Source organism: Primulina eburnea, chromosome 10, assembly GCF_022965805.1.
Source record: "Primulina eburnea isolate SZY01 chromosome 10, ASM2296580v1, whole genome shotgun sequence".
Lineage (NCBI taxonomy): Eukaryota > Viridiplantae > Streptophyta > Magnoliopsida > Lamiales > Gesneriaceae > Primulina > Primulina eburnea.
Window position 1 is genome coordinate 37,065,632 of NC_133110.1, and position 25,051 is coordinate 37,090,682.

Here is a 25,051-nt window from a genome sequence, read left to right on the forward strand (position 1 = left end):
TATTGCAAGAGGACAGACTTAATAAGAAGAAGCTATAGTCCAGTAGTAGACATCGAACCTACGTTAGATATTACAGAACATCATCAAAATAAGGAAAAATTCGTGACTAAAAAAAACTGCAATAACCAAACCAAACAATGTAATGAGAAGATAAAGGTGAATACACAGATAGAACAATACATAGAAGGAAAAAAAGGGAACAAAATGATGCAAGAACTTGTCCCACAGCCGATAGTAAGTCGATAGCAGCTTGAACATGCTAGAGTCCAGTTGCAGAAGAATTTTCACTTCATATGCAATCTCTGAAACTTACACCATCCTGCGTAGCTCAGGGAATTCAATGACACGAATTTTCTCGGAAGAACTCGACCCCATATCTGGTCAAATGCGCAGACGAGAGACAAAGTGAATATATAGTGCCGGTGATAATCGACTAATTTGCTAGAGGGTACAACTAGAACTTATGCGGTATTTACTCTTGAGGACCACAGGTAGGATTCAGGAACCATGAGTGTGTGTTCTTCGTTATATAGGAGAGTTATTTTACATAACTTTCTTGCTTTACGAAATCATTAGCCTTCTTCTAACCGATACTTAGAAAGTACAAAAAAGATGTGCAGAATATGTTTCGATCATTGTCGAGATAAATATTGCGAATCTGTCCAGTGACCACCGACGCGGTGGGGATATACTGATGATATTGTGAGCCAGACTGGTGCAATGACCAAGTTTTAGGGGCATTTATCCATTGTGTGACCACAGTTATTCGTACCGAGCATGTGCAATAACTAGGAATAAAGGGCGTGCGAATCCGGAGTACCTAGAAAATAAATTTCTATTGACGAGGTTCCACCAAGATGTAGAGTGGTCTTCCATCCAATCTGCTGCAACGCCCCTGTAAAAGTTGGGATCGAAAGATTTGGTAGATTTGGATTTCAAATCTTTCAGACTAATCCAATTACGTTTTGAACTATATCAACTAATCAAGGCATTTCCAATCCTAAATTATTGGTCATTTCAAATCTGTTAATCATTCGAAATTCATTGCTCCAATGAAATCTTCATGCAAACATAGCTTTCAAAAGAATCATCCCCAAGAACACGGATACTTGCTTCGGCTAAAAATGTGGGCTTTCCCGCATTACTTTCTGGTTAAGAGTTTCACACATACTACAATCTAACATAAAATGGAACAAATATTACAGATAATCAACTGAACAAGAGAAGAATTCACAGGGAATAAGCTATTTCAATTACCTTTGTGGAGACCGTGCATTATGGAAGGCACCAGTCTTGGGGGAAATCCTCACAACCCAAAAATCACTCTCCTATTGCAATTAAAGAAGCCAACAATCACTCCATTTGCAGCATGAGTCTCGGACGTGAACTTGAACCAAGAAAAGGGCCACATTCAGCTTGGAAGAGGAAACCGTAATCACCCGTTGACTAAGCTATCAGCAGAAATCTTGGAGTGATGGGAGCTTGCCTTGGAGCTGATAATTCAAGCCTATAAATATAGGTGAACCGAAGGGATACTACATACTGTAAGCTTCATCCCCGTACCTGCAGAATTCGAAAGTTCAGTTGCTGGAAAACAGATTTCTTGGCCCAACCTCCTACCCAAATTCGAGGCATTTTAGTAACATTTCGAAGTCCAGTTGCTATCGTTGTTAACAACCCAACCTTAGCCAAGTTCCTGCTGTTTCTTCGAGAGCAGTTGCTGCTCAAAATTGGTCCAGGAATAGCCGAGGAGCTTGATCAAACAAGCTATCCAAAAACCCGAGAATCCCGCAACGGTTCGAAGCAAGGTTGATGCCATTTTTTCCAGACCACTATCTGTCCATTTCCGAAGGTGACAGTAGCCGAATTCAGCCAAGATCGAGGCATTGCAGCAGCTAATTCGAAGCTTTGCCGTAGCGTTTTGAAGTCTAGATTCCACCACTTCAGAAACTCTCCACAAGTTGCTGTCTTGGACCAGTAGCCATTTGAAGCTTCAAATCCTCCCCACAAACTCAATTCTCGATTATCTTATTTGAAACGTAAGTGGGTTTTCTCCTTTGTTTTATTTTGCCTCTGATTTTATTGAATAAAATTGCTCAATCATATTTATTTAAGTGGCCTTGATATTTATACTCTTAAATAAATATGGTCCACTTATTTGATTATTTTGTTGTGGACTTCTTTTGTTTATTATATAAAAATTTCACAAATATAGTTATTTTAAGTGACTATTAGTATTTATACTCTTTTAATAAATATGACTTATTATTTAATTGTTTTTAAGGTAAACTTTTGAATATGTATATTTTTATATAAAATATTTGGGCACACTAAATCCTTTTATTTTTGTGAGAATGATATATGTAGGAAATAATTTAAATACGACTTTAAAAATTCGATCGGCATAACCTATTCATTTCCATTCGGTATAAAACCTCTTGAATTATTCGTTGTTCGATATCAGTTATAATATTCGAAAGCATGTTGAATTATTTGAAATGCACTGTAATGATTTGATTTAGAAATGGTAAAGGAAATTCCGAACTTCGATATGTTTTGTTTAGGCCCTGATGCGGTGGGTTACAATAACCGTTCCTTTGGCCTCGCCCCTTAGAGGAGTAACATATAGGGGACTGATCAGTAAAACCATAGAAAATGAGATGATTTTCAGTGCTATATTCGTAGTTTGTTATTATTTGATTCAACATGCTTAATATTGAAATTTCGATAAATTATTCGTATGTATATCCTCGATATTTGTTATGCTCGATCGGCCCCCATTTACTGAGTATTTCCCCAAAATACTCACCCCTTACATTCCCACCCAGATAAGAACGAGGAACAAATCGGGGGTGAAGAGCAAGATCACTTTTGGGGATGGTAATGAAGAAAACTCCATTTGAGACCAGTCGAATTTATTCTGTCTTTAATTTTATCATCATGTATTCCGCTTCCGCATTTTATTTCTATCGCATTGTAAAGACGATTATTGGTTATGAAAAAGACTGGTTATTTTGATTTACTACGAGGCTCGTTGTTTTGCAATTATGTGATTGTGAGACAACGCCGGTGTCGAATAACCCTGGTCTCGGGGCGTGACATTTAAGTGGTATCAGAGCACACCAGGTTCATAATCCGGATGGGAGATTGCCATAGGAAATTTGACGAAGTCAAATTTTGGCAAAAGCTTAATCATTTTCCTAACCAACTTTGTCATCAATATCCTTATGATTCATTCTTTAGAACCCTTGGAAAATATTCCTTGTTTTGTATCATGTTCCTTGACCGCTTTTCCGATACTTGTTAAACATTTCCTCTCGTTATTTCAGGAAATGGCTCGCACACGTTTGACTGCCCGTAAGAGTGTAGCTTCGATTACTCATAGAGAGACGTTCCAACTAGACAGTCCCCGACCTCGCCCGCGCGCCCAGTCCCTTCTACGTTTAGATGATTTGACTCTAGCACGCCACGATAGGACGGCTAGGAGGCTAAGAGCTAGCAACCTGGAGAGGAGGAAGCAAGTGGAGGATCTGACTACCAAGCTATTGGCAGCAGAAAAGAGGGTCGATCAGGTATATGAAATGTTTCAACTCGTTAATGAAGATAACGGCGAACTGCGAGAGTCACTACAACTGACGAGGGTCCAAACCAAACGAGCTATGGATGAATTGGACCGACGTACCGTAGAATTGGCTGAAGCTCGTCACGCACGGGTAAGAGATAAGGAGAGAGTGGAAGAGTCGTGGAAGGTGGTCATGCAATTGTCAGAAAATAACCAAAGGCTATCAAGGGAGATAGACGAAAGGAAGGCAAGGGAGAAGGCACTCATCCAGAAGGATCAAGCCAACTGCGCGCGTGCAAAGAATGAGTTGGACAACGCGATAGGGAAGATTCTGACTCATAAGGAACAGATTGCTGAATTAGAATCGGAGAATCAAAGTCTGCAGATGCAGCTGGCAGAATTTTTAGACCCGGAGATGCCGGAGGAGGATTCCGAAGAGGAGGAAGCCCCACCTGACGTAGCTGTGGGGAATGGAGAGATATCAGATTAGAATATTTTAGTGAACCTTTTTTTGTTTATTTCCGTTGTTGCCATTTTTTTTTTTCCATTCCAATAAATTCCCATTCAGTTGTTTATGTTTAATTGAGAAATCAATAAACGTTGTTAGTTCGATTACTTGTTGGCGTCAATTTACTTTCGCACAAATTATTCAATGCATTCTATCAAATTGTGCAACAAATATCTTAGAAACTTGTACACTTGTAGGAAATGGCCGGAAGACCTCCACGAGCCAATCGCAACCCACGGTACGCCAACAACCACAATGACAATAATGAGAATCCGAATCCTGACGGAAATCCACCTCCACCGCCATCACCTCCCAGAGTGGGCCTGAGCCAAGCAGATTTAATAGCTATAGCCACCATAGTGGCAACAACCATCCAGGGTTTGGGAAACCCCAATGGTAATCAGCAGCCACAACCACCACCGGCACAGAATGGGATCAAGCATCATTATGAGTCCCTTCGTAAGAACCGTTGCCCAGTGTTCAAGGGAGACGCCGACCCTGAGAGTAGCCAGAGTTGGTTGAAAAGCGTGGAAACCCAACTGCGACTGCTGGAAATACCTGAGGCACTTAAAGTAGAGGTGATAGTGCCATTCCTGGAGGATAAGGCAAGCAAGTGGTGGGAAACAGTCTCACCTGCCCTGACAGCCGCCGGAGTAATCACCTGGCAACAATTTCGAGATGTCTTTCTCAAACATTATTTCCCAACAGAAGTCAGACTACAGAAATTGAGTGAGTTTGAGAATTTCTCGCAAACTCCAGACATGTCAGTAGTAGATTACACCTCCCGATTCAATGACCTTGGAACTTATGCCCCGACAATCATGGTAGATGGGGTTCTGAAAATGCACCGATACAAAAAGGGATTGAGCAGCCGTATTCAGTCATCCTTAGCAGTTTACCAACCTACGAGCTTTACTGATTTAATGGGAGCAGCAATAAGAGCTGAGACAGACATCAAGCGTCGTGAGGACGAGAACAAGAATAAGCGGCACCTTACTGGACAATCATCCCAGGGGAAGCCGCCATTCAAGAGACCAAATCAGTCCAGTGGATCCTTCAAAGGTGCTTCGTCCCACCCAACTTACCAAGAACCAAAGATGTGCCCCAAATGTAATAATCGTCATTCTGGAGAATGCCACCGACAGACGGGAGCATGTTTCAATTGTGGGAAATTAGGGCATCGAATTGCTAATTGCCCCGAGCCATTGAAGAGAAGTACAAAGCCTAATGCTGATGCAAACCCAAACAAACCAAGGGAGAATAAGCCCAACGCTCGTGTGTGTGCAATAACCCAAGAAGAAGCAGATAATGCAAACGATGTCGTGGCAGGTACTATTTTTGTCAATGAAATGCCAGCTTATGTGTTGTTTGACAGTGGTGCTACTCATTCATTCATATCTAAAAGGTTCACTAAGAAACTAGGGCTTACACCTGAAATACTAGTCGAACCATTTAGAGTAGCAACTCCTACTAGTAAGACAATCGAAACACATAGAGTGCACCGACAGTGTAAAATCTGTATCCATGAGCACCTATTCCAAGCAGAATTGATACAACTGAACATGGTGGAGTTCGACATCATCTTAGGAATGGATTGGTTAGCAAGAAACAATGCGATGGTAGATTGCAAGGGAAAGAGTGTTAGGCTCCGAACCCCGAGCCAAAAAGAAGTCGTGTATCATGGCAAATCCAAGAAACGGAAGTCACTTCTTTCCGCATCCCAAGCATGGAAAGCCATGAAATCTGGAGAAAATATCTATCTAGCAATGGTTAATGTAGTGAAGGAGGAGATTGAACTTAAACCAGAGGACATCCCTATCGTGCGAGATTTCCAAGACGTCTTTCCAGAGGAACTACCAGGGACAATCCCGGATCGTGAAATTGAGTTCGAAATCAACTTAGTGTCGGAAGCGGCACCCATCTCCAAGGCACCGTACAGAATGGCACCAGCTGAACTTAAGGAGCTAAAGGAGCAACTTCAAGAATTGCTAGACAAAAAGCAGATTCGACCAAGTGCGTCTCCATGGGGAGCTCCAGTACTTTTTGTCAAGAAGAAAGATGGGAGCATGAGGCTGTGCATTGACTATAGAGAATTGAATAAGATCACTATCAAGAACAAATACCCTCTTCCGAGAATAGATGACCTGTTTGATCAGCTTAAGGGAGCCACAGTGTTTTCCAAATTGGATTTGAGAACGGGCTACCACCAATTGAAGGTCAGGGCTGGAGACATCCCAAAGACGGCCTTTCGGACAAGGTATGGACACTACGAATTCACAGTGATGCCCTTTGGTCTGACAAACGCACCAGCAGCCTTTATGGACCTAATGAACAGAGTATTCAAGCCGTTCCTGGATCGGTTTATAGTGGTATTCATTGATGACATCCTTGTCTATTCTCCTAGCAACGAAGATCACGAAGAGCATCTCCGCCTCACTCTACAAACTTTAAAGGAGAAAGAACTCTACGCCAAGTTCAAGAAATGCGAATTCTGGCTGAACAGTGTGTCTTTTTTAGGGCATGTGATATCGGAAGCAGGAGTATCAGTAGATCCAAAGAAAATGGAGTCAATTCTAGATTGGCCGAAACCGAGAAACGCCACAGACATTAGAAGCTTTCTCGGACTGGCAGGCTATTACAGGAAATTCGTCGAAGGATTCTCTTCCATAGCCGTGCCATTAACAAGACTTACTCAAAAGAATTCTAAATTCATTTGGGATGACAACTGCGAGAAAAGTTTTCAGACATTGAAAGAAAAGCTCGCGTCTACACCAGTGTTAGTCTTGCCCACCGAAGATAAGGATTTCACCATCTACAGTGACGCATCAAAGGAAGGGTTGGGATGTGTACTCATGCAAGAAGGAAGAGTGATTGCCTATGCATCAAGGCAGTTGAAGCCGCATGAACGAAATTATCCCACTCACGACCTCGAACTGGCAGCAGTCGTCTTTGCTTTGAAGATATGGAGACATTATCTCTATGGCTCCAAGTGCGAAATCTTCACAGACCACCAGAGCCTCAAATACTTGTTCACCCAAAAGGAATTAAATATGAGGCAAAGACGATGGATTGAGCTGTTGAAGGATTACGACTTGACTATAAGCTACCATCCAGGTAAGGCAAACAAAGTAGCTGATGCTTTGAGTCGGAGGAATATGAGTAAGGTTACCTTAGCTGCAATCTCCGCTCAACCATGTCTGCGAGAAATCGTCAAGTTGAACCAGGATCGAGACCCAGTTCTAGTAAAACTTAAGGAACAAGCTAAGGAAGCAAAGTCTCAAGACACTCAGATCGACGACAAAGGAGTCCTTTGGATGAAAGGACGATTGTGCGTACCAGACATAGATAACCTTCGACAAGAAGTAATGTCAGAAGCACATAAGTCGAAATTTTCAGTCCATCCTGGCAGTACCAAGACGTACAGAGACCTAAAGAAGAATTTCTGGTGGAGTGGAATGAAAAAGGATGTTGCGATATTTGTTTCCAAATGTCTTGTGTGCCAACAGGTCAAAGCAGAGCACCAAAGACCTGGAGGACTTCTTCAACCTCTAGAAATTCCAGAATGGAAATGGGAACATATCTCCATGGACTTTGTAGTTGGATTACCAAAGTCTAGACAAGGCCATGATGGCATCTGGGTAATCGTAGATAGACTCACAAAATCTGCGCATTTCTTACCAGTCCGCATGAACTATAATTTGGACAAGCTAGCCACATTGTACATGAATAACATCGTACGATTACATGGGGTTCCAGCCAGCATCTTGTCAGACAGAGACCCGAGGTTTGTATCTCGTTTTTGGAAAAGTTTTCAACAAGCCATGGGAACTAAGGTCACCCTCAGTACGGCCTACCACCCTCAGACCGATGGTCAAACAGAGAGGACAATTCAAACTTTAGAAGACATGCTGAGAGCATGTGCCCTAGACTTTAGCGGTAATTGGAGTGAACATTTGCCTCTTATTGAGTTTGCTTACAATAACAGTTTTCACAGCAGCATCGGAATGGCGCCGTATGAAGCTCTGTATGGGCGAAAATGCCGGTCACCACTATATTGGGATGAAGTAGGAGAAAAGGCCATCACTGGACCCGAGTTGATCCAAGGAACAGTGGACAAAATCGCTATAATCAAGGAGAGACTTAAAGTGGCACAAGATCGACAGAAAAGTTGGGCTGATTTGAAAAGAATACCAATGGAATTCATAGCGGGAGATAAAGCATACTTGAAGGTATCACCAATGAAAGGTGTGGTTCGATTCAACAAACCCGGAAAACTGAACCCTAGATATGTTGGACCTTTTGAAATTCTGGGGAAAGTGGGAACACTTGCATACAGACTGGCACTCCCACCAAATATGTCTAGAATCCATAATGTCTTCCACGTTTCGCAACTAAGAAGATATGTTTCAGATCCAAGCCACATTCTTGAAGCTGAACCACTCTTAATCGAGGGAGACTTGAATGAAGAACTTAAGTATAAAGAAGTCCCGATCCGAATCGTGGATACAATGGACCAAGTACTAAGAAGACGAACGATTCCATATGTCAAAGTACAATGGTCTAATCATACCGAAAGAGAGGCCACTTGGGAACTCGAAGAGAAAATGAGAGACCAATACCCCTATCTTTTCGAAGGACAAGTTAATCCAAGTTTCGAGGACGAAACTTAAAATAAGGAGGGGAGAATGTGGAGACCGTGCATTATGGAAGGCACCAGTCTTGGGGGAAATCCTCACAACCCAAAAATCACTCTCCTATTGCAATTAAAGAAGCCAACAATCACTCCATTTGCAGCATGAGTCTCGGACGTGAACTTGAACCAAGAAAAGGGCCACATTCAGCTTGGAAGAGGAAACCGTAATCACCCGTTGACTAAGCTATCAGCAGAAATCTTGGAGTGATGGGAGCTTGCCTTGGAGCTGATAATTCAAGCCTATAAATATAGGTGAACCGAAGGGATACTACATACTGTAAGCTTCATCCCCGTACCTGCAGAATTCGAAAGTTCAGTTGCTGGAAAACAGATTTCTTGGCCCAACCTCCTACCCAAATTCGAGGCATTTTAGTAACATTTCGAAGTCCAGTTGCTATCGTTGTTAACAACCCAACCTTAGCCAAGTTCCTGCTGTTTCTTCGAGAGCAGTTGCTGCTCAAAATTGGTCCAGGAATAGCCGAGGAGCTTGATCAAACAAGCTATCCAAAAACCCGAGAATCCCGCAACGGTTCGAAGCAAGGTTGATGCCCTTTTTTCCAGACCACTATCTGTCCATTTCCGAAGGTGACAGTAGCCGAATTCAGCCAAGATCGAGGCATTGCAGCAGCTAATTCGAAGCTTTGCCGTAGCGTTTTGAAGTCTAGATTCCACCACTTCAGAAACTCTCCACAAGTTGCTGTCTTGGACCAGTAGCCATTTGAAGCTTCAAATCCTCCCCACAAACTCAATTCTCGATTATCTTATTTGAAACGTAAGTGGGTTTTCTCCTTTGTTTTATTTTGCCTCTGATTTTATTGAATAAAATTGCTCAATCATATTTATTTAAGTGGCCTTGATATTTATACTCTTAAATAAATATGGTCCACTTATTTGATTATTTTGTTGTGGACTTCTTTTGTTTATTATATAAAAATTTCACAAATATAGTTATTTTAAGTGACTATTAGTATTTATACTCTTTTAATAAATATGACTTATTATTTAATTGTTTTTAAGGTAAACTTTTGAATATGTATATTTTTATATAAAATATTTGGGCACACTAAATCCTTTTATTTTTGTGAGAATGATATATGTAGGAAATAATTTAAATACGACTTTAAAAATTCGATCGGCATAACCTATTCATTTCCATTCGGTATAAAACCCCTTGAATTATTCGTTGTTCGATATCAGTTATAATATTCGAAAGCATGTTGAATTATTTGAAATGCACTGTAATGATTTGATTTAGAAATGGTAAAGGAAATTCCGAACTTCGATATGTTTTGTTTAGGCCCTGATGCGGTGGGTTACAATAACCGTTCCTTTGGCCTCGCCCCTTAGAGGAGTAACATATAGGGGACTGATCAGTAAAACCATAGAAAATGAGATGATTTTCAGTGCTATATTCGTAGTTTGTTATTATTTGATTCAACATGCTTAATATTGAAATTTCGATAAATTATTCGTATGTATATCCTCGATATTTGTTATGCTCGATCGGCCCCCATTTACTGAGTATTTCCCCAAAATACTCACCCCTTACATTCCCACCCAGATAAGAACGAGGAACAAATCGGGGGTGAAGAGCAAGATCACTTTTGGGGATGGTAATGAAGAAAACTCCATTTGAGACCAGTCGAATTTATTCTGTCTTTAATTTTATCATCATGTATTCCGCTTCCGCATTTTATTTCTATCGCATTGTAAAGACGATTATTGGTTATGAAAAAGACTGGTTATTTTGATTTACTACGAGGCTCGTTGTTTTGCAATTATGTGATTGTGAGACAACGCCGGTGTCGACTAACCCTGGTCTCGGGGCGTGACAACCTTGACCTCGGGTAATCCAATAACACATGCACACTCAACAACCTCGGCCCCGACACGTTCTGGGCAATGGAAAGAGCATGGATGTCAATCAATATACAACTTAAATAGAAGCTACCAGAATTTATATTAATGAGATACCAAGAGAACAAACACTTCAGGGCCGCACCTAATAGCCTTATGGCCGCTGCTAGAGTCCCTCCTGTAGCCACCAAATCGTCGATTACCAACGCACGGTCGCCTCGTTGGACAGCACCCAAATGCATTTCCAAACGATCATTGCCGTACTCGAGCTCGTACGATTCCATAATAACTTCACCTGGACAATACTTACAAAATTTTCTCAAGTATAAATCGCCAATTACCAAGATACTGCTGCAAAAGCATGACTGTAATGTGACAAGATTTTAAGGTTTGGAGGTGGAAGTTTATGTCAAATCCCATGCATCCGGGGTTCGTGCAAGCAAAATCTTGCTAGAAACTACTTTATATGTGTGCTCGTTTTACGAGAACGATTAGAATAGTCTAACATAGACTCTCATGAATCCATTCATTCAAGTTCACCTGGCAGCTTCCCTGGTTTACGCAGGGGAATGAACTTGGCGCCAATTGCCAACGCAATTGCAGGAGCAAAGATGAATCCTCTGGCTTCAACTCCTACAGCACAATTCAAGTTCAACAACACAGATTTGACTTCTTTATCTAAGCCATCTAAAATTTTAGTAAAATTACAGTATTGGAACAGATGAAATCATAAAAAGGCTGAAAGAAATCAAGATCCAATGTCTTTCAACAGATCAACTCTATTTTTGCATGCACTGACTATTACTTACAATTCTGGCAATGGAAATCTTACAAACGAAAACAGATTACCAGCAACAACAGAGATTCCCATGTCTCTGTATCTGTCAACAAATATGTCCACAACATCCTTGAAGGCTTTGTGGTTAGAGACAAGCGTCGTTATGTCTTGAAACATAATCCCTGAAAAACCCATGAAAGACTTGAAACCAAAACAAAACAAAAACATGAATTTCTCCAAAAACAATCCCACAACCCACAAGAACATGCATACACCCAAAATCACACGAGAGTGGCCAAAGATTACAAGTAAATGAACCAAATTTTCTCGAGTGGGAAAAAAGACCTGGTTTTGGGAAGTTGGGGACAACTCTAATGGCATCGGATATGGCCTTCAATCTTGGGTCACCCCTTAAACCATTTTCTGCGGCGAACATCTTTCTTTTTAAGCTCCTTTTCGTCTTTAATTTCAGTTCTGTTCAGGAGTCTTTACCCTTCCAGGGGGAGAGTGGAAAAGTGAAAGGACAGATGCAAACGATCTTTGAGTTGAATTGAAGCTGAACTAAGGAAGATCTATTTGCATGGTGGCTCTATTTTATACTAGAAGCCATAGCTGGATCATAAAATTAGGATTTTTAAAAGCAGTAAAAATTTATGATATAATGTAAAATAGTTTTTACACCATTAAAATAATTTATAAGAAAAATGTTTTTCAGTTTGTTATATTTGTCCTTGATTTTAGTATGTTATATAATCAAAATACAGTCTTAATCTTAGTCAATTTTGATCTAATTTTGGGCAAGAAAAATCTTACTATCAGGACTTTGATGATTTGGCGTCGGAGTTTGTCCATGTATCTTTCAAGTAATAGTTTGAAAGGATTCAAGACCATTCTCGTCTCCCAAATGGATATCGACTTCACATAAAAAATAACCCGAAAGTAACATTTTAAAATTGAAGTTTAATAATATAGATGATCAAAATTTCAATTTCAATATAATTGTCCTAAATTATATCTTTATTTTTGTATAATATATAATAGAAATAGTAGATAATAAAATTGAGTGTTATATCTTTTAAAACAAAATTTTAGACCAAAAATAATTCCCATGGCTGATATATTGAAAGAGAAAATTTGAGTGGTTTCTTGAATGATGGACCGAAGACCATTGTAAGGTGTCACTTAGTTAGGACATGGCATAGACACGTGCTGGTGACTTTTTTGCATTTGTAATGCATGCACGTTAGGTCTGGTATTAATGTAATCCTACGTACGTAAATTTTCGAGTTACGTGTAATTATGATTGTGCAATTCTTTTCTAGTCAAAAAATATATATGTGAATGATTACTTTGCGGGCAAAAAATTGTGTTTTGGAGCATTATGATTTGATGAAAACTTGTGTGACACGTTTTCACGGGTCGTATTTTGTGAGACGGATCTCTTATTTGGATTATACATGAAAAAATATTACTTTTTTATGCTAAGAGTATTATTTTTTATTGTAAATATTGGTAGGGTTGATCCGTCTCACATATAAAAATTCGTGAAACTATTTCACAAGAAACCTATTCTTGTAATTTAGAGATTGATCGCCAATTTTCAATACATGTTGGTTTGGGGTAAAGGGCATAATTTTCATAAAAAAATCTTGATAGTATCTATGTCATTATCATCATCATCTATTATTTTTATATTATTAAAGACAAAATTTAATAAAATATATAAAAACTTATTTTAGTGAATTTATGTCTATTATATAACTAACATATCTTAATAAAATATATTTTTTTCTCTATGTTTATTTTTGAAAAAAAATTAAATGATCATATCTATAATAACATAAAATATATTATAGAAATTACATTTTAAAAAACTTTTAATTTATTATGATCTCTATATTTTATACACAAAAAAATCATATGTAAGAACGCATGTCAAAATGTATATATACAAGATATATATATTATTTTATGTCATATTATTAAAGTTAGGAGTAACTAATTTTGGTGTATATGTACTCACAAAAATAATTCCATTATTCACATGCCAAGGGCACTAGTCAAATTTTTTTTTAAAAAAAAAAATCTATACGTGTTGAAATAATATATTTGAATATTGAAAAAGTAATAGTTGAATATTTGAATGTTGAAAATAAGAGTTGTAAAGTTAGAAATTTGTGTGTGATGATGTAGATAATGATGTATTTTATTTTTGGATTATATGTAATGAAACTCTATAAATAGATCTCTCATTTGTGAAGAAAATAACAATTGAGTAGAGAGAAAAATATTATAAAGTGTGTAGTTTGGTAAATTTTGAGAGTTTGAGATTTTTACTTTTTACCATAAATTTTTACTTTTTCACAACACGTTATCAGCACGAAGCTCTAAAAGTCCTACATAATTTTCCAAGCTCCAAACAGAAGAAAAAGGTAACAAAAGTAATAATATTTATTTTACTGTTATTTATTTATTGTGTATTTATTTAATATACAATATAATGTTATTATTATAAATAATAAAAATAAATTTTTCATAAACTTGTTATAAATCCTGGGAGGATGTTAAGACAACATCCCACACTCCCGGTAAGGGATACGACAAGTATAAAAGCCTATAAGGTTTTTAAACAAAATAAATTATGACACTCATTATAATATTATGATATGATATACATAATTATTTAAACATGTCTAATATTATATATATCATATTATTACCATAAAATTATAAAAATACATACCTTTATTTTTTTGTACACCAACGGTCATAAATGGTAAAAAACGGCTAGTTTTTGCCCTATAAATATGATCTCACAAACACATTCAATCACTCCAACTTTCTCTTCTTCTCTAAAAATTATTCATCATCAAATTTTTCGAAAAAAAAAAGAAGATGGCTTTCTCAAGGATATTTTTAATTATTTTGGTTATCATACTCACGAGTCTTGTATTTATCGGAGAATATCCTCATCGTGCGTTTTCTTTATTTTTACAAATACTTGTACTTGTTGTTTATCCGTTACTTTGTATTACAATATTTATTAACTAATAAAATGCATCGTAATTTTTTTTAGTACCACCATGTCAAATTTAACAAAGCTCGAATTTATTGCGCTCGACATCACGGGAAAGAATTATATGCCATGGACTCTAGATGTAGAAATGCATCTTGAGTCATTGGTCTAAGCGAGACCATTAAAGAAAATGGCATATGCACGTCACAAGAAAATGCAAGAGCCGTGATATTTTTGCGTCGACATCTCGACGATGGATTGAAATGTGAATATCTGACTGAAAAAAATCCCATGGTTTTGTGGAAGGGATTAAAAGAAAGATTTGAACATATAAGGGAAGTTATACTTCCGACCGCCCGGGATGAATGGAATACACTGAGATTCCAAGATTTTAAAAAAGTCAGTGATTACAATTCGGCGATGTATAGAATAATCTCGCAATTAAAATTTTGTGGACATGAGGTCACAGAATCTGAGATGCTTGAAAAAATATTTTCCACATTTCATGCATCAAATATTACTCTATAGCAACAATATAGAGTACGTGGATTTGCGAGATATTCTGAGCTCATCTCCTGTCTTCTCGTGGCGGAAAAGAACAATGAGCTATTAATGAGAAATCATCAGTCCCGACCCACTGGATCAACAGCATTTCCCGAAGTAAATGCTGTAAGTAAAAATGAATTTAAACCTCGGAACCAAAATCAAATTCATAGGCAAGATTTTGGTCGAGGTCGAGGTCGTGGACGTGGACGTGGACGTGGAATTGGCCGTGGTCGTGGTCGAGGCCGTGGTTTTGAAAATAATAGAGATAGTTATTTTTATAACTCATCTCAAAAGAGCGTCCCAAACCATCCACAGAAAAGGCATCATGAGAATACAAGTGTTAATGAGAATCACTCAAAAAGATATGAAAGTTCTTGTTACAGATGTGGTACTCCAGGACATTGGTCCAAATTTTGTCGAGCCTCTGAGCACCTTTGTAAACTTTATAAAGAATCATTAAAGGGGAAAGAAAAGGAGACCAACTTCACTGAACGCAGTGACCATTTGAGTGATTCAACTCATTTTGATGCTGGTGATTTTATGAATGATTTCTCTGGAAATGATCAACATGTTGGTGGGATAGAAATGAACAATTTTGATGCTACAGATTTTCTCAATGATTTCTCTGAAAATGAACAATTTAATGGTAGAATATAAATGTACAATAATTTATTTTTCATGTATTCATGTAATAATGTTTTATTGTACAATTATGATATGTGTTATATTTACATATGTATTTTCAGTAATTTTATTTCATTGCATATTTTTTTGAAGTTCAGATATGAAAAATGCTATGAGCAAAGCTGAAGTTTGCATACCCGATAGTGGTACAACGCACACTATCCTCCGAGATAAAAGATATTTTTTGGAACTAAAACCAACAAAAACAACGGTGAATACAATATCAGGTTCTGTAGACTTGATTAAAGGATGTGGTAAAGCACAATTTTTGTTACCTAATGGTACAAAATTTTTGATCAATGATGCTTTATATTCACCACAATCGAAAAGAAATTTGTTGAGTTTTAATGATATATATTCCCATGGGTATGATACTCAAACAATGAATGAAGGGAATGAGAAATATATGTGCCTTATCACATATAAATCAGGAAAGAAATATGTGATTGAAAAATTACCAATGCTCCCTACTGGATTGCATTATACACATATAAGTCCCATTGAATCAAACATGGTAGTTGATAATTCTTCGATATTAACCAATTGGCATGATCGATTGGGACATCCTGGTTCAACAATGATGCGAAGAATTATAGAAAATACACATGGTCATCCACTGAAAGACCAGAAGATCTTTCAGAATAATAAGTTTCAATGCAAAGCATGTTCTCTTGGAAAACTTATTATAAGACCATCACCAGTCAAAATCCAAACTGAATCACCAATGTTTCTTGAACGTATTCAGGGTGATATTTGTGGACCAATCCATCCACCATGTGGACCATTCAGATACTTTATGGTATTGATTGATGCCTCCAGCAGATGGTCACATGCATGTTTATTGTCAACTCGAAATGTTGCATTTGCAAGATTACTTGCTCAAATAATAAAATTGAGGAATCAATTTCTCGATTATACAATCAAGAAAATTAGACTGGATAATGCTGGTGAATTTACTTCCCAGACTTTCAATGATTATTGTATGTCTATGGGAATCATTGTTGAGCATCCTGTTGCTCATGTACATACACAGAATGGATTGGCTGAATCATTGATTAAACGTCTGCAAATGATTGCTAGACCAATGATTATGAAAACAAAGCTCCCTATTTCTATATGGGGACATGCAATTTTACATGCTGCTTCATTAATTCGCATCAGACCAAGTGCATATCATAAATACTCCCCATTGCAGCTTGCATTTGGTAAAGAACCAGACATTTCTCATCTGAGAATTTTTGGATTTATGGTGTATGTGCCTATTGCACCACCACAACGAAAGAAAATGGGACCTCAAAGAAAGGTTGGAATTTATATCGGTTATGATAGTCCATCAATCATTCGATATCTTGAACCTCAGACAGGCGACGTGTTCACAGCACGTTTTGCTGATTGTCATTTTAATGAGGAAATCTTCCCAATGTTAGGGAGAGAACAGAAACATAACGAAAAGGAAATTACATGGTATGTATCATCATTATTACATCTGGATCCAAGAACAAAACAATGTGAAAAAGATGTACAACAAATTGTACAGTTGCAAAGAATAGCAAATCAAATACCAGATGCATTTGCAGACACAAAAGGTGTAACTAAATCATATATACATGCTGCAAATGCCCCTGCTCGAATTGAAATTCCAAAGAAACAAATGGAAGATACTCATGATGTCATTAAACGCCTGAAGTGTGGAAGGCCAGTCGGTTCCAAGGATAAAAATCCTCGAAAAAGAAAATCCATAGAGAAACACGATGATCACAAAATAAAGAATGATGTTTCTGAAGAAACACATGATTATCACAAAATAGAGAATGGTGTTCCTGAAGAAACACATGATGATGAAAATGTTCTGTCAGAACCACAAACTGACGAGAATCATGAAATCTCTATCAATTACATTAATACTGGAAAAATATGGAACCGAAAAGATATAGATGAAATTGATGATATATTTTCTTATAATGTGGCAATCGACATCATAAATGATAACGAAGATCATGAACCAAAATCTTTTGGTGAATATAAAAATCGGCAGGATTGGATAAAATGGAAAGATGTCATCCAGGTTGAATTAGATTCGCTAAATAAACGTAATGTTTTTGGACCTATAGTCCTTACACCTGAAGGTGTAAAACCTGTTGGATACAAATGAGTTTTTATTCGAAAGCAAAATGAGAAAAATGAAATAGTAAGATATAAAGCTCGACTTGTTGCACAAGGTTTTTCTCAAAGGCCTGGAATTGATTATGAAGAAACGTATTCTCCTGTGATGGATGCAATTACGTTTCGGTATTTGATTAGCTTGGCGGTATCTGAAAATTTAGAAATGCGTCTTATGGATGTTGTTACAGCTTACTTATATGGATCACTTGATAGTAATATATATATGAAAATCACTGAAGGATTTAAGATGCCTGAAGCACAAAGTTCAAAACCCAGGGAATGTTATTCTGTGAAATTACAAAGATCATTATATGGGTTAAAGCAATCAGGTCGAATGTGGTATAATCGACTAAGTGATCATTTGATGAAAAAGGGATATGTAAATAATTCAATATGCCCTTGTGTTTTCATTAAGAAAACAACATCCGGATGCGTAATTATTGCTGTATATGTTGATGATTTAAACATCATTGGAACGAATAAGGAAATTCAAAAAGTTGTGTCATACTTGAAGGAAGAATTTGAAATGAAGGATCTTGGAAAAACCAAGTATTGTCTGGGTTTACAAATTGAACAAAAAGAATGTGGAATGTTTGTTCACCAGACAAATTATACAGAAAAGATCCTTAAACGTTTTAATATGGATAAATCATATCCTTTAAGTACTCCAATGGTTGTTAGATAATTAAACATAGAAAAGGATCCATTCCGTCCATGTGAAGATGATGAAGATATTCTTGGTCCAGAAGTATCATATCTAAGTGCCATCGGTGCCCTTATGTACCTTAAAAATTGTACAAGGCCTGATATATCTTTTGCCGTGAATCTGTTGGCAAGATTTAGCACATATCCAACAAAGAGACACTAGAACGGAATTAAACATATATTCCGTTATCTACGAGGAACGACAGACTTGGGACTTTTGTATTCAAAAGATGCTAATCCAAGTATAATTGTTATGCTGATGCTGGATACTTATCTGATCCACACAAGGCACGTTCCCAAACTGGATATGTATTTACTCGTGGAGGCACTGCAATATCTTGGCGTTCACAGAAACAAACGCTTGTAACAACTTCATCAAATCATGCCGAGATTATTGCACTACATGAAGCAAGTCGTGAATGTGTGTGGTTAAAATCAATGACCCAACATATCCAAATCTCATGCGGATTATCATTCGACGAGAAACATGTGATACTATATGAAGATAATGCTGCATGTGTTGCTCAAATGAAAGAAGGATACATAAAAAGCGACAGAACTAAACATATTCCTCCTAAGTTCTTCGCATTCACCAAGGAGCTAGAGAAGAATAAATGTATTGATGTTCGTCACATTCAATCAAGTGAAAACTCATCAGATCTCTTCACAAAGGCACTTCCTACGTCAATATTCAGAAATCACATATATAATATTGGGATGCGCAATCTACGAAATTTGTAAAGAATTGTTCATGTCAACATCAGGGGGAGTTTACGTGACTGCACTCTTTTTTCCTTACTATGGTTTTTATCCCAATGGGTTTTTCCAAGTAAGGTTTTTAACAAGGCAGTACAAAACACGTAATGAAGACATCATCGTATGATGATCATCATCATAAGGGGGAGTGTTGAAATAATATATTTGAATATTGAAAAAGTAATAGTTGAATATTTGAATGTTGAAAATAAGAGTTGTAAAGTTAGAAATTTGTGTGTGATGATGTAGGTAATGATGTATTTTATTTTCGGATTATGTGTAATGAAACTCTATAAATAGATCTCTCATTTGTGAAGAAAATAACAATTGAGTAGAGAGAAAAATATTATAAAGTCTGTAGTTTGGTAGTATGTGTGAGAAAACACTTGTTGCATATCTTTGTTCGGGGAATATCTTGAACCCAAGGTCGTATTTGAAAGTGGATAAAACTACAAGTACTGAATTTGATATGATTTCAAAAATATTGCTAAAAGTTAGTATATATCCAAGTGTTGCGAGTTGGTGAATAAAAACTTTAAATATTTTGTAGATTTTAAAACTAAGAGTAACATAATTAGCTAGGTTAGTAACTACTTTCAATTCAATTGAGTGCAACAAACAAGTGATAGAACCAAGCTATAACTGCGGAAAGAATCTACTAGACTTGGTGAATAAAAATACACAACAAGCTGGCTAGACAACAAGATCTAGACAGGGGACGATGAATAAACTATGAATGAAACTAGCAGGAAACAATGATTCAAGATTTTTATGGAAGTTCGATTAAAGTCTTAATATGTATCTCTTTCTTCTAATATTGAAAGGATTTCACTGTAAGATTTTGTTTAATACCGAAACATGTACAAACTCACTTCAATTGGTTGAACTTTAACCACCGAAGCTCCTAATATTCTTAATACAACTCTCACAATCTATCAATTAATTGGTTTATGACAATGACAAATAATTCACTCTTCTATCGGCGTAGTTAGAATAAATAGCAGAGTGATTAAAGTAGCATTGAGTGATCCTTGATGATCGGATATAATAATTTTCAGCAAATGCTTTTGAACAGTTTGATGTCTGGATTGAAAGAGTACTCAAAGACCCAAATTTTTACAAAGTTGATGTAGTTACTCAAGTGATTCAATATTCTTTAATGTTGAATGAAATGTTCCTTAAAGATAAGACATTTTTGAAAAAAAAACTTCTTATGTATGATCAGCTAACATACATACATAGAATATCACATGTCATTATTATCTTATTTTCATATAGGCTATGTTTGGTAGCCATGATAAGGGAATGATTATTAAATAATCATCCCTTATCTTACGTGTGATTCATTTTTTATTTAATCTATAGGCCCTTGATTATGTTTGAAAGCCCTCACAATTCAAGTTATTTGTGTGATTAAACATCCCTCTAAAAAGGTGTGATAATTTTTAATTATTGAATAATGATCATGATAAGATTTTATATTGATCATAATACCCTTGAATTATCTTCTTCAATATAATATGAAAATTAAAATTAGTGAAAATTTAATAATTAATTTAATATTTAAATTTTTATTATATTTTTTTATAAATTAATTTTATATATTTTTATTATTTTCCATCATTTTTAAAAAAAATAAATTGTAATACAAATCTATCTTAAATTTAATTTTTTAAATTTATAATTTTGTTAATTAATTCTTTTATGAAAATAAATATTTATTAAATTCTAATTTATTTTGTTTAATGATTACCTTGACTAGAGCATCTCATTGACCTCGAGATATCTATGAAGATTGAGAAAAGGCCGACTTTCGGTGGACGCGGAGCCAACGAGTTCAGTCGTAATATTTTCAAATATATTTCTAATAAATATATTTAAATTAATTTTAATAAACATAAATTATAAGTATAATTATTTAATTATCTATCTAATTATTTTATTGATATATATTTAATTAATACTTGGGGCATTTTGATCATTACAATAAAATTTACAAAATTAATCCATCATTTTAAAATCATACCAAACACCATGTTATTTATTACATCATACTATTAATCCATATCTCTCATTTTTCAATCACTCTAATTACTAATTATTTACTTATCCCATCACACGTACCAAACGGAACCATATAGTATACAACAATAAATGTTTTTGGCACTTGTCAAATTCCACAATCAACTTCTATTAACAATAATTTTTTAAAAAAAAAAAATTATCTATCAAATTCCGAATAATCCGATTTGCTTATGTTTATTTTTAAATATACTATACATTTAACTAAAAATATTAATATAAAAGATCATGACTAATTTATTCAAATCTTTTTTGAAAGATGTTAATTGATAATTAAGAATTGTAAAAGTTACATTCAGTTTTACCTAAAAACTTAATGTGTGGTGTCAAAAGAGAGTGACACTTGATTGAACAAAACACAAGGTACAATAAATATGAAATGCACGCCTTGTCTAATATCTATACATATATAAATATCTATACATATACTTTTATTTAATATCATCTTATCCACTTGCTATGCTTGCACCATCTAATGACAAAAACTTATGTGAGAAGATCTCACGGGTCGTATTTATGAGACTGATCTCTTATTTGAGTCATCCATGAAAAAATATTATTTTTTATGCTAAGAGTATTAATTTTTATTGTGAATATATGTAGGGTTGACCCGTCTCACAGCTTAAAATAACGGATCTCACATGACACCCACTCCCATCCAATATAGTATATTGCTTCATTCACTGATTCACATTAAACAATATTATATTTTGTATTTTGAACTTATTGAGATAACATTTTTTTATTTTGTATTCATATTATACTCTAAGTTTGTGGAGTTAAGAACCTAGTTACCTATTATCATTTTAAACCCCAAGGAACTTGTGGGAGATAGGATGATTCTAATATATGATATTTTTTAAGGAGAGATAAATTTCAACTTTTTTTAAGAATAAATCGAATATTTACTACAAGGAACTTGTGGGAAATGGAACAAAAAGTCTCCGACTGTTGTGGGTAAATGTCCAAAAATGACAAATAAAAATGGTGATTCTTTTCACTTTTTAAATCTACTGTTTTAGTCACTACAAATTGTGGAATGACATATATATCTTAACAGATGAGAAGTACAGCGATCTGAAAAAATAGAGAAAAAGTCTCATCCCATGTAATAAAAAAATTTACTTATTTAGCAATATATTTATACTATTTATTAAAACTAAGCCTCATTTATTATCTAACTCTGACTTTACTAGTGAAACTTTTTACTAATTGTAAAACATTATCTGACAATCCAGTCATGTCATATTTTCTTTTCTTTCATGCTATTTCAATTTTTAAAATTAATACTTTTATTTTAAAATTTAGAAAAAAAAAATCATTCTCTAATTATATATATATATATATATATATATATATATATGTTTGACCCGAACTTAGATTACTTGAAGCATCACCTAAAGAGTTTTTACCCCGTGTTATGAATATCTCAAATGTCTTGCCAAACTACTCGAGTTCAACTCAAATCGACACGATTAACCTGTCCTAGATTGAGTAGGAACAAAATATTAACTGGTAATTAATGTCTAGATGAGATGATAATGATGTACATACCTAAATAAACCATTTTTAGAATGCTCCCACTACCATATTAATTTTTAGCTTTTGGTATCCTATTATAGTAACTTTTTCAAAAGCTTGTCTCAAATTTTCTTACCTACAAATAAAAAATATATATTTGAATGCACGATCGATGATTGTTAAAATGATGTTTTTGTAAGTAACGCAAGTGTTGTCGATATATAATAGTTTACAAAAGATAATTGACGTGCTAATCTCTTAATTAATCGGCTAATACTTTTGATTAATAATTAAATATTAACGTCGTCGTCGCACATACGTCGCGTATATATAATATAATATATCTAGTGTTATTTATTTGTTTCTTATAAATAATAATTTTCTTTTATTTTTCAAATAATTATTTTAAATGTTATTTTCTTTTATTTTTTGTTTATAATTTTTATATTTTTAAATTAATAGTAAAAGAAATCGACTGAACTCGTCACAAAACGTGCATAATATTTATATAATATATATATAAACTTGACTAGGCAAAAAAGATGGTACGACACTGTTTAAGTGCACGCGTGGTGTACTGTCAAGCATGACACCCTGATCATTATTCAATATTAAGTCAGTGATAGGGTCCCCATTTTCCAACTTATCCTAAATTTCCAAGATTTCTCCACATCCCATTGTCCATAAATTTTGGATAAAAACTTATACAAGATGATTTAAAGAATTCTGTGAGATGAATTTTTTATTTGGATGATGTATAAAAAAATCTTATTTTTTATATTAAAATATTATTTTTTATCGTGTATATCGGTATGACTGATCTGTCTTACAGATAAAGATTAATGAGATCGTCTCATATACTCTAAACTTTGACGAGTTAAAAAGGAAACAAATAAGCGACATGAATGATTTTTTATGGATTTCTCATTATTTTGTCTTTGTGTAAATGATGAGCCTAAGATCCGATAATATTACATACATGTTATTGTAAAAAAGTTTTATTATGATCTAGGGGAAGAATAGTATTTTTATTATTTGCATATATGATCTAATATAATATATGCTCGAAGAATCATAAATATGAACATAGTGAATAAAAAGAAAATTGAAAGCCAAAACTAATTTCAAGTGATTTCAATTATATCAAACAACGTGATCATGATTGTTTTACGTATTTACTTGAATTAATTAATTACAACACATAAAAAAAAATAAAGATTACTTTTGATACGTGTTTTAATGATTTCGTGTTTGCGATAGATATGCACCTTCAGTGGCGGAGCCACATGCATGCCCAACAGAGTTGTCTAATTTTTTTTTAAAAAAAAACTTTATATGTTAATTTTGGATTAATTTGATATTGGTCAAGTTAGCTTAATTTTAAAAATTAGAATATTATAGAATTTAAAATTTTAGCTCGGTAGAGTAAATATCCTGATTCTATCCTCATGCATCTCAAAACTTCTAACTCTCAAATCTTCTCCAGTGTTATATCAAACTCAAAACGGTAATATTTTTGTGTGTGGTAACAATTTTCTAACAGACTAGTCTAGAGAGATAAAATAATTCCAAACAAAATATATGAAATTATCTATTTTCCATAAATTAATGTATTAGAAAATTATGATTTTAGTGATGTAACTTATCATGTTTTGAATTTTATTTTCTATTATTTAGTTTTCATTTATTTTCTAACTTGGATTTTTTTTTTCATTTTGACATTTTTTTGGCCAAAAATCCTAACTTCATCAAATATTATCTATCTGACTTCAACGTTCTTTTACGTAACTCATGTAACAAGAATAAACTCATATTACACACATCAAAATAAATCTAAACAAAAACAAAAATTAAAAATAAAACAAAAACGACACATATATTTTAAAAACGAGAGGAAAAAGCTTGTTTGGTTTACCTTTAATTTTGCTCAGATAGATTTTAATGTGCATAATATATGTTTTATTTTTGTTTTGTTGTATGAGTCATGTAGGAGAGTATCAGTTCCAAATAAGTAATATTTGGTATTTTTAGCTGTTTCAAGTAAAAAATTGCCAAAAAAAAATCCAAGTTAATTAGTGGATGAAAAAAAAAACAATGACAAATTAATAAGACTAAAACACAAAGCATGTCAAATTACAATACTAAAATTAAAAATTTTCTTAATGTATTATCATGTCATA

General features: G+C 34.9%; 1 protein-coding gene across 3 annotated transcripts; it reads right to left on the bottom strand.

Moving 5' to 3' along the window:
* LOC140803447 (adenine phosphoribosyltransferase 5-like) lies at window positions 1-11,967 on the bottom strand. 3 transcript variants are annotated; one of them, XM_073159325.1, is made up of 7 exons: window positions 11,744-11,967; window positions 11,470-11,580; window positions 11,161-11,253; window positions 10,766-10,915; window positions 10,600-10,658; window positions 821-895; window positions 1-377 (listed from the first exon to the last, which is right to left on the bottom strand). In XM_073159325.1, exons 1-6 carry the CDS (start codon window positions 11,832-11,834, stop codon window positions 836-838), a joined length of 564 nt encoding a protein of 187 aa, XP_073015426.1. In that variant the 5' UTR covers window positions 11,835-11,967; the 3' UTR covers window positions 1-377; window positions 821-835. The 3 variants fall into 3 exon arrangements, with proteins under 3 accessions (XP_073015426.1, XP_073015427.1, XP_073015428.1); XM_073159326.1 differs by lacking the exons at window positions 1-377; window positions 821-895 and adding an exon at window positions 905-1,177; XM_073159327.1 differs by lacking the exons at window positions 1-377; window positions 821-895 and adding an exon at window positions 905-1,257.
* Between the last annotated feature and the right edge of the window lie 13,084 nt (window positions 11,968-25,051).

Coding starts and splice junctions, on each gene's coding strand:
- LOC140803447 (XM_073159325.1), bottom strand. CDS start 11,834: ATGTTCGCCGCAGAAAATGGTTTAAGGGGTGACCCAAGATTGAAGGCC. Junction 11,254..11,469: donor GGGAATCTCTGTTGTTGCTG/GTAATCTGTTTT, acceptor ATTGTGCTGTAG/GAGTTGAAGCCAGAGGATTC. Junction 10,916..11,160: donor TAAACCAGGGAAGCTGCCAG/GTGAACTTGAAT, acceptor AGTATTGTCCAG/GTGAAGTTATTATGGAATCG.